At 32.5% G+C, this 11,021-nt stretch overlaps 1 protein-coding gene across 1 annotated transcript; it reads right to left on the bottom strand.

Annotated features, from left to right (window-relative positions):
- Positions 1–3,653: 3,653 nt before the first annotated feature.
- Positions 3,654–10,290, bottom strand: LOC127698300 (myosin essential light chain, striated adductor muscle-like). Its single transcript, XM_052201697.1, has 6 exons — positions 10,161–10,290; positions 9,821–9,848; positions 6,661–6,807; positions 5,049–5,216; positions 4,474–4,560; positions 3,654–4,193 (listed from the first exon to the last, which is right to left on the bottom strand). The coding sequence occupies exons 1-6, from the start codon at positions 10,161–10,163 to the stop codon at positions 4,153–4,155; spliced, it is 474 nt and encodes a 157-aa protein (XP_052057657.1). The 5' UTR covers positions 10,164–10,290; the 3' UTR covers positions 3,654–4,152.
- Between the last annotated feature and the right edge of the window lie 731 nt (positions 10,291–11,021).

An 11,021-nucleotide genomic window follows, 5' to 3' on the forward strand; every position in this document is an offset into this window, starting at 1 on the left:
TATATCAACTGTACTCTGGATATACCAGTATATCAACTGTACGCTGGTTACACAAGTATATCAACTTTACTTTGGACAACTCTAAATTGAAAACAACGTTCAAACCTGTGATTGCGTTGGATAAAAACCGCAATTTTCATACGTGTGCATGTAAAACAAATTCCTTGGTAGAGGGGTCTAAATACAGCACAAATAACATTTTCCAAAAGACCAAACAAGTGAAAAAGTATATTTTAACAAAGCGCATTTGACTGACAGGTCAAACAACTGGTGTTCTTAAACCCTGCTGACTTCCATTGGCGATTGCCAAATAAATTGATCACCAGATATAACATGGATCTTAATTTTTCATTTTGATACCAAACAGAAAACAATAAACTTGCGAAAAGATGGTATATCGCAAACATGAGGTGCAAAAAAATTTTATACACCATATCCGGATTTCGACAATTAATGTCTCTTCAGTGATGTTAGAGATCGAAACGGTATTTGGAAGGCCATATAATTTACCTCAATTTAGGATAGACTCTTGAATTTTAAAGAATCAAAATAGGATGAACGGATTCTATAAACCCGAAGGAAAATATAATACAAGCCCAAACGAAAAAATATAAACAACTCTAAATTGAAAACAACGTTCAAACCTATGATTGCGTTGGATAAAACCGCAGATTTTTATACGTGTGCATGTAAAACAAATTTCTTGGTAGAGGGGTCTAAAAACTGCACAAACAACATTTTCCAAAAAGTGAAAAGTATATTTTAACAAAACGCATTTGACTAACAGGTCGAACAACTGATGTTCTTAAACCCTGCTGACTGCCATTGGCGATTGCCAAATAAATTGATCACCAGATATTACATGGATCTTAATTATTCATTTTAATACCATACAGAAAACAATAAACTTGCGAAAAGATGGTATATCGCAAACATGAGGTGCAAAAAAATTTTATACACCATATCCGGATTTCGACAATTAATGTCTCTTCAGTGATGTTAGGGATCGAAACGGTATTTGGAAGGCCATATAATTTACCTCAATTTAGGATAGACTCTTGAATTTTAAAGAATCGAAATAGGATGAACGGATCATATTAACCCGAAGGGAAATATAATACAAGCCTAAACGAAAAAATATAAACAACTCTAAATTGAAAACAACGTTCAAATCTATGATTGCGTTGGATAAAAACCGCAATTTTTATACGTGTGCATGTTAAACAAATTTCTTGGTAGAGGGGTCTAAATACTGCACAAACAACATTTTCCAAAAGACCAAAAAGTGAAAAGTATATTTTAACAAAACGCATTTGACTAACAGGTCGAACAACTGATGTTCTTAAACCCTGCTGACTTCCATTGGCGATTGCCAAATAAATTGATCACCAGATATTACATGGATCTTAATTTTTCATTTTAATACCAAACATAAAAACAATTAACTTGCGAAAAGATGGTATATCGCAAACTTTACTCTTGATACACAAGTATATCAATTGTACCCTGGATACACCAGTATATCAACAACACTGCATCGTTCGGAGCATCACCAGAGCTGTAATCTAGTTTTATACCAATGCATTTGTAACAGGTTATTTTTAATATAAAAATAAGATGTGGTATGATTGCTAATGAGACACTGTCCTTCCACCTGAGACCAAATGACGTAGAGGTTCACTGTACGGCTTTCAACAATGAGCAAAACCCATACCACATAGCAACATATAAAGGGCTCCGACATGACAAAATGTAAAATAATTCAATATAAATTCGCTATAAAGGCTACAAAAAGTTTGAATTTCCCACCAGTAAATCACGTTGAACCTTATCAAACGTAAGCAAACTCTCGTGTGATACTGTAACTATAAAACAAATCTCAATATTCAATTTTCGGATGCAGGTCGTAATTTGGTCAAAGTAGGTTTACTACTCCGGGTGCGGGAGTTTCTCGCTGCATTGAAGACCCATTGGTGGCCTTCGGCTGTTGTCTGCTCTATGGTCGGGTTGTTGTCTCTTTGACACATTCCCCATTTCCATTCTCAATTGTATTACTATACGCTAATAAATTAATATTATACATATAGGCTACTGAGGGGCTATGCTGATAGTAGCTATTTACGACTGCAGCACGTTGAAATATGAATGGGTTAATATACTTTTTTAAATGTATGGATTGGTTCAAATAACCTCATCATAGCTTCTTAACTGTAAAAGTTTGCAAATTTTGTTTTGATTTGTTCTTAAACCTCACACCAAGACGAACCAAAGAAAAATCATCTCTAGCTAAGTGGATAAAACATTACAATTCCAGGTATACCATGTATTGCAAGTACAATTTTCGGTCATTTGGCTCTTTATAATCCGAAAAGTGCAAGAGCTACACAAACCAGATTGACAACCCTAAGCAAAGATGATGTTATAAGATATCAAAAGAATAAATAAAACACGCACACACATTTAAATCAGACTCATAAAAATGGTTCAAATTTTCGGGGTTAACCCTAAAAGCGCCTACTGCAATCTGATTAAATTCATACCTTTGCTCCGTTTAATATGTGTGTTGTGTACAGATCTAAAAACTTCTCATGGGGGTTTCAACAATGATAGGCAAGCGTACAAACCAAATGTCAAGTTCTAAATCGACCAAAGATGTGCAATATAATAATGAGCAGTACCCATACCTTATAGTGTGCTATAAAAGGAACCGGCATGACGAATTATGAAACAATTCAAAAGAAAAAAAACAACTGCCTGATTTATGCTTAAAAAAAAACTATCATAAAAGCCAGCAAACAACGACAACCAGTGGAGTGCAGGCTCTTGGCACTTGGGACGGGCATAAAAAGAATGTGGCGGTGTTCAACATCTTTGTGAGCGTTCAGCCATCACTTTACTTTGGACAGTGGTGTAACAGCACAACATTAAACCGCATGTCCCGTAAAAGTCAGATGGAAAGGGTTTGACTCATCAGATCAGCATTAAGTATAAATACAAGTGACAAAAAGACACAAAGTACCAATCTAAGAGTACTCGCAAATTACTGAAAGCTAGTTTATGCCATGGAATAATACAACATAGGGTTACACTAATGCTCCGACTAATAGAAAATGTTAACTTTTTTAATTCGTAAAGGATAGACTTCAAATTTTGAACCTATCAAGATTTCGTCATCTTTTTAATAAATATTAAAAGAATTTGGAACTTTTTTTGTCAACGTACAAATAAAAATTAACCCTTGGACAGCCAACTTACCCTGACCCATAGGAAAATGCAAGTACCTTTTTTTTTTATTTCTCAATTTTCGTTTTTATTCATTAATTAAATGTTTAGATCTTAATATGTTCCAAATCTGAAGTGAATCCTTTAAGAAATAAAAAGCGTATTAACATTTTGTCAAACGGTTACAGGAAAGTTTACTTTGGTCAGGTCAAGTTTCGGTCATATAAAAATAAAACTTTCGATTTTATTTTTTATTTTCATTAAAAATGATATCTACTTGCTATCCCCCAAATTTAAAGTAATATATTTTAGGAAACAAAACAGTTATTCGCATATATTTTTTAATCAGTCAAGGCATTGGTCAGAACATTAGTGTTATTAGAACATATTATATATCGATATATTTATGATGGACTCAGAATAATAACAAATTTCATAAGGAAACGGCTTTTAATGGGAAAATAATAATAAATAATAATAAATATCTCACTATTTTACACACATAGAAGATGCAAAAAGGATATCCGCTTTACATGTCCTTCCCATTCATTCTTAATTTACAATTATATATATCTGTACAACTGCGAATCAAAATGATTCGGAAATGATGTCATCTGAAACCAAACGTGACGTCAGCTTAACCGGTACCGGTTATTTTGCAAATTAACATTAAAATTGAACAATAACACACGGCAAAATACATATTTATGAAAAAATTAGGTCTTACAAAATGGAAAGGACGGCTTGTTGAAAATTGAAAGATATATTTAAATTATTGACAGCATATGTTTTATTTTGGTTATACAACCTCCTTAGTAACAGAAAGGCTACAGTGACATTTTGTAAGACCTAACTTGAGAAGAATTTTGATACTGTTTCACAGATGAAAATTTGTAAGAGTTTATTGTTATTATGAGATCCTCTGTTCATTTAGTCAGGGTATGGGCCAGCCATCACTTTCTTTATAAATTCTGAAAAGGAAAGAATATATATCAATACGATATTTATGAAATTATACCAATTCATAATCTCATGTCAAACTTAAGAATGCAGGTACTTTCAGTAAAAAATTGTAAAAACTTCGAAAGAGCTCTATAAATGAATATTTTAAAATTATTTCTTATACAAGATTAAATTAATGAAATGTCATTAAAAGAGTTTGCCAGCATGGAAACCGATACATTTTAAGACTGTCTAGTAAGTTTATTGATTTTCATCATTATGTAACTATCAATCTAATTCTACACTTACCCTCATATTTTACGTTTCCTTCTAAATCTTCTTGCAAATCTGTAAGTCTAATGATGTCATCGACTTGTTCGTCTGTTAATTTTTCACCTAGAATATAACATATATAATTAATGTTGTGCAATACAGATATAAGAATGTTTTCGTGAATTCAAAATGAAAAAGGGATCACAAATAATAATTTAAGCATGCTAATCTTCTATGAGCCCTGAAATTGCTTTGTGAATTTCTCCTGAAGGTATTGGTCAGTTTTTACTTTCACATATGCAATTAAAACCACTGTCGTAATTGCTTCAGATATTTGTCACAACTATTTATCTCTGCGTGAAATACCGGTATCATTATTATCAAAATTATATCACTGAGTATGTATTAGGGTTCGGCTCTTTTATTTGTCCACTTTGAGAAGTTTTGCTCTTCAAATTCTATTTTGAGTTTCCGATTTTCAAATGTTTTTACCTAACACAATATAAGGCACGCGTCTTTGGTGCATCAATGTTCTTGCTAAAAGTTTATCATTCATTCGAAGATGACACTGAAAATATGTAACTCAAAAATATTTTTGAGTGAAGTCTTACCTAATGAAGACAATACTTGTCTCATCTCAGCTCCGGAAATGTAACCCTGACCTTCCCTGTCGAAAGTTTTGAAAGCCTCCATGTAGTCGGCGTATGTACCCTGTTCTGTCTGTTGTTGGACAGTTTCATAAAAAGCAAGGAAATCTTCAAATTTGTAGCCTTTCTCACCTATGGAAATAACATAAAAAAGTTTAATTATTGTAAATGAAAGTATAACACTTTATAAATTTCGTGCGTCCCAAGCGCTTTTCTGGTTTCAGAAATTGTGCATAGATTCCACAAGTTTTTGGTTAAGTAGTGTTTTTGCCATACAGATAGAAAGGCATCATACTCCCCACAAAATCCTGATTGATCGCGACAGTGGTAAGTGAATAATTGCATTTGATCCAATTGTTTACAATACTTTCAAGGTTGCTTTGTGTTTCATGGCATGTGATTCTTTTTTGTCTAACTTTAGGGAACGGTAATTCTTCGTATATTTTTTTTTAATATATAGGCCAGTTTAATGAAATTAAGCAACAAATATTTCTCCGAGTGGTCCATGCATAATGGTCGAATTCAGGGTTCAACAATCAGCGTATTCGTCATTAAAACTACGCTGCGTAGTCTATAAGCACATTTACAGGTAATAAATTTCGAAATGAAGGCTCAAATTATCATTATCAATGTCTCACAACAGGGACCCGACCTGGCGAGTTAGTCCAAAAGAGAACCTAATTTATCTACATGATTTATTACAGAAAAGAACTTTGATATTTTGGTTTGGCATCTATCCTATCCTAATAAGTTGACCAAAACGAATCTTGAACTTTTGCTTTGAGTTAATCCAGAACAGGACTCTTCCTTCAACTTATAAACTAGTGCAATTACTTGCTGTTGAAAACACAGAAGAACTTTGTAATTTTGGAAAGTACTTACTCAATGCGTTTAAGTGCAGAAACAATATTTAAGACATTTTTATATTATATGTATTTTGAAACTCACAAACTGTTTATCATGTGACTGATATTTCTGACGTTTATTATTTCTGTTTTTGTTAACGCTATACAACTTGTAAATTGTATATGTATGCATACTATACTGATGAACTGTATTGTTCAAAGTAATAAAGAATTGAAAGTGCCTGTTCCAAGCCATCTGTTATCCAGTGGTTGTAGTTGGTTGCTGATTGTCATTATTATTTTTCGTTAGTTTTCTCTTTTTATTTTTTTCACATTTTGTTATCACGAGTCCAATGTGGTAACTAAACGTCATGGGTTTTCTCATTGTTGACGGTCGTAATGTGACAGTAGTTGTTTAAACCCATCTCCTTTGATCTTTGGTGGAAAATTATCTCATTGGTAATCATAACACATCTTCTTATTTCTATTTTAAACTTTGAGTAGACCATATACTGAGATAAAACAGAAAAGAACTTGAACACAGGGAATTCGTTATGCTTTACTTTTGATGTTATCACAGCATGCATCCCAATGTGTCTTGATAAAAGGCGACTTTCTGTTTATTGTTATACACGTAATAATAGATATAAATTTGATATAATTTAGATACTGCACATCATTTATTTCCTATTGTGTGTTAACATGCACAGGGCATATATCATATAACTTACCCATCTTTTCTGTTCCGCCATTCTTCTTGATAACAGCATTAGTTGGGTTGATTCCTAGACATCTACACACATCACCGATCTTGCATGCGTCTACATCTCCGTCCCGACCATCCCAGAAATCAAAAAGGTCAAAGACCTCACGAGCGTCTGAAATAAAGAATTTAAGTGTTAAGAACAAATTTTTAACAATGCACAACAGGCTTTCTACACGAAGTAGACTGTCAATACAAAGACAACGGTGACAAAGTTTATTTCTCACAGTACTGTCACAACAGCGAAGTCAAGTGGTAAAGAGAATGTAAAACAGCTACAACAATTCAGGTAAAAGAAGTCCGCCTTGTTTTGTCATAAATCATGCCTTTTAGCTGACATCACGGTTTGGGTTTTGTTAGTTGTTGAAGGCAGAACCGCGCCATAAAGTTTCTTAAATCCGCTTCATTAGGACTCTGTTGAATAGTTGTTTCATTGGTAATCATATCACATCTCCTTAAACATTAGTGTTCGCGTATACTTTTTCAGTAGAAAGGGTAAATAAAATTGAGAGGCAAGTAAAAATATGTGCTCATCTGAAATTTGTTGAGAAGCAAAACAAGACATTATTGCATTGCTCCTTCTATTCTAATAAATGATTCTTGGGGATTTTTAAGAAGGTATGTCGAGTACAAAACGTATCTAAAGCCTTTTACCTTAAATTTTCGAAATAATGATTAAGAAAAGGAAACAAAAAATCTTTTTGTTTGATGACCGAAAATATGTAGCAATTTAACTTTATATTACACAAAAAAGTACTTTGATTCCATATAAAGGTCCCATGAGAGGCAAAGTCATCACAATGATTATTATAGTAGCAAATACGTACATCAGCAGAACTTAAGGTTCTATTCCGAATAGAAACTCAATATGCTAATCAGCTTTAGCGTCACTTCAGCGACTTTTGATAGAAATTAAAATGTAGTAAAGGGACAAACTTATGAAGTGAAATCCTCACAGCATTTCTTATATCTTATAAATGTATGTTAAAATTCTGAATTTTTTTCAACAACAAATAAAATATTTTGGTTTGGAGCATGAACATGATGAAGAGTTTTCTGTTAAATAAAAGACTGAATTATTTCGCGTGTATAATTCTGCTATTTCGCTAAAATAAACCCGTAAATATTTGGAGCAAGTCAGCTGCCAAAATGACGTAAATTGAGGAAATTTACGTAGTGTATTCCTTCTGGAGATAATTACCATGGTAGTGTGTATATACGCAGAAAGATAAAACGTAGACAGATCTCTATATTCTTAATCAATTTATCTACCAATACAAGGAACTGGAATTTAAATTATAATAAACTTCAAAGAAAAGCATTAAATTATATTACAAAATGAATTTAGTTTTGCAATGATTGAAAAAAAAAACGATTCCGAATAATCGATATAAATACATTTTGGCAATGCATTAAAATGATGCCTGACTTAGTATCTATAAAATATTTCTCAAAATACTACGCGATTGAAACAACTGTTAAATTTGGATTTTATATATCCCAAACTAGACTTTTCTGTCTATCCCTACTTTCCAAGTTATTACATTTTAAAATTTACTTTTTCAAAAGAATTTCTTTTATTTGAACAACCCTAAAGTGATGGTTTAGTCTGGTTGTCTAAACATTAGTAGTAACTGCATATTTTTCCCTTCAGTTATGAAATTGAAAGGCATAAACATTATAATTAATACTCAATTACTGCATGTCCCCCAGTGGGGAATATAAGTCAGTGCGACATGTAGAAAATACATTTTGTGTATCTTACCCTGCTGTGTTATGATACGGCAGCGCCATTTTAGGCAATGATATCACAGCGAAGCATAATCAAGGCAGAGTGCCAAATGATCGGATTTCGGCATACAATCGACAAGATATTACTTCGTCAGAAAACATCATTAATATAAAACATGTGTGTATCTATTGGTGTTGATAAATAGATAATGAGATGAAAGAAAAAAAAGAGAGGTTATTGTTCGGCAACTGCAACGATTAATCAATTCCAGCAAGTAAAGCAATCAGGATTTCGCGATAAATATCATTCAACGACCATTTTCAACAGGTATTGAAATAACTTAAAAACCGCTAAAACAATCAAATTTTAAATATTAAAGTGTTAAAGTAAAAAAATAAACCAAAATTTTAGAATTTAATGGAGTTTGATTTTTAATAGTTTTATTTAACGGACTTTAACATTTTATAAATATCTAGAACTTGCCGACGAAGTGAAACATTGTATTTGCGTGGTGTTAGCTTATTTTAATAGGTAGAAAGTTGTTCCCTTACAGTCAAGCTCCATTTCAATTTCAAGGAGGAGATAGAAATTAAGCTAATGTATATATGAACATTCTACGGAACCACATACTCTGTCGACTCGTTAAATAAAGACACACGTTTTCCAAAAAAAAAAATAGCAGTCGTTAAATAAAGACACTTGTTTTCAAGATTAAAATAAAATAGCAATTTATTTCAAACACATTTTAGACAGTTTTACAAACATTTTTCTCAGTTTTTTATATTCTAATCAAATATGTTTTTTCTCTTCTTCTCCTTTTTGTTAAAAAATAACCTTTACAAAAAAACTTGCTAACGAAACAAATAACTTTGAGGTGAACAAACACGATACCAAGTAAAGAACAATCCTAACTACTTCTTTTCAAGAATAATTCAATAAATGTGTCCCTCTATTTAAGTGCGCCAGTGTCATTACGAGATTCGAAAATCCCCCTATGGGTACCTCATAACACCCCCAAAAATACAACTATGCACGTAATTGATGTTGCACCCATATGGCCCTGTAATTCGATACCACAGGCACACGCCGTTGTAAGAGGATGCCCACGGGGTGTCGATATTAAATCCATAAAAAACAGATAAATGAAGTGGTTTTACCAGTTACACACGCCAAGTTAAAATAAGATTCTTTATCTCTCTACATCCTCTCATCTTAGTTGCACAAGAAATGTAGCATAAAAAATCCATGAATAGCATGGCAACAATATGTAATCCAAATTGATATAGATAAAATAAATGCACAGTAAATCCAAATATTTTGTGCGAATTAGTAAACATAATAAACAGGTTAGATTTACAAAGGGAAAAGAGGGAATTATCACTGCAAACTTGCATACCTTCGATCTCGCCTTTTGATAACTTCGACTGAAAAAAATAGAAATAAAAATGTTTAAAATTAGGATAAAAATATGAAAGGAAAAATTATAATTACAATCTTGTTTAGTAACATCAGTCTTTAGTTAAACGTACTTAGCTTGAATTTGCAATTTGATCATGAAACCAAGTTATTATTTGAGAGTAAAAGTGTTTTTAGCATACCATAGTAAACCCCTGTTTAGTGATCTTTTATTCTAGAAAAAGACGAGCAAATTTGAATAAAAAGTAATAAATATTTCAAATAAATGCTATTAGAATACAAACTAAATGTTAAGATGTTAAGACAAAAAGCTAACTTACCATTTTGAAGCTTGGAGGTTGCCGTCGGTCGTAAAAGTGAAAGTGAAGTCGGAAGACGGAATGATTGGAATGCCGTGTGTGTGCTGATCTGCAATATCGTCTATTTATAAGACGAGTTCATGTAGAGATGTAGGGATGTCAGCTGTATACGTATCAATTAACACAATTTACGTAACTGATACCCTGTGGAGACTAAGCCACTGCGAACTGATAAACAAATATCTTGCCACTTATTAATTTTCCACGATAATCAATTATGCAAATTTAACACTATGATACATTTTTGTAAAACATCTGCATCCTTTAACCCCTGGAGATGTTGATATGGACGTGCATAAGACGTGCATATAATATCTATTAAATAATATATATAGAAATATTCAGTGAAAACTATAGCAACTCTTAAACTTATGTGGCACGATGTTAAAAATTAGATACTTAAAAATGTCCTTATTTATACATTTGCAAAATTTCGGGGGCGTAATGAACATAAAAGGAGAGTAGGGCGTGCACTGAACTTGACACCGATCTAGGAAGGGTACATGCAGCAGACACAGATGTATATACTTATCATGCTGATCATATTGTTTGTATCTATTGATATATTGTAATCCTTTCTCTTTAGCACATCGAAGTAACATTTTGAGATCATTAATGTTGATAACACTGACTCGTTTATGGCGAAAAGGGGGGGGGGGGGTAATTTTAGAAAAATGTAATGTTCAAACGAATACTTCCTTATGACATGAACAAAACTACATTTTTAATTGCACCTTTTTAAATTATATAGATGCGATGAGTTGTGTTTAAGATGCTCTATTAAGAATGTTGAAGATAAATTTGTATTAGTACCAATCCGAA

The sequence above is a fragment of the Mytilus californianus genome, unplaced genomic scaffold (assembly GCF_021869535.1).
Source record: "Mytilus californianus isolate M0D057914Y unplaced genomic scaffold, xbMytCali1.0.p SCAF_4, whole genome shotgun sequence".
NCBI classification, from domain to species: Eukaryota; Metazoa; Mollusca; class Bivalvia; order Mytilida; family Mytilidae; genus Mytilus; species Mytilus californianus.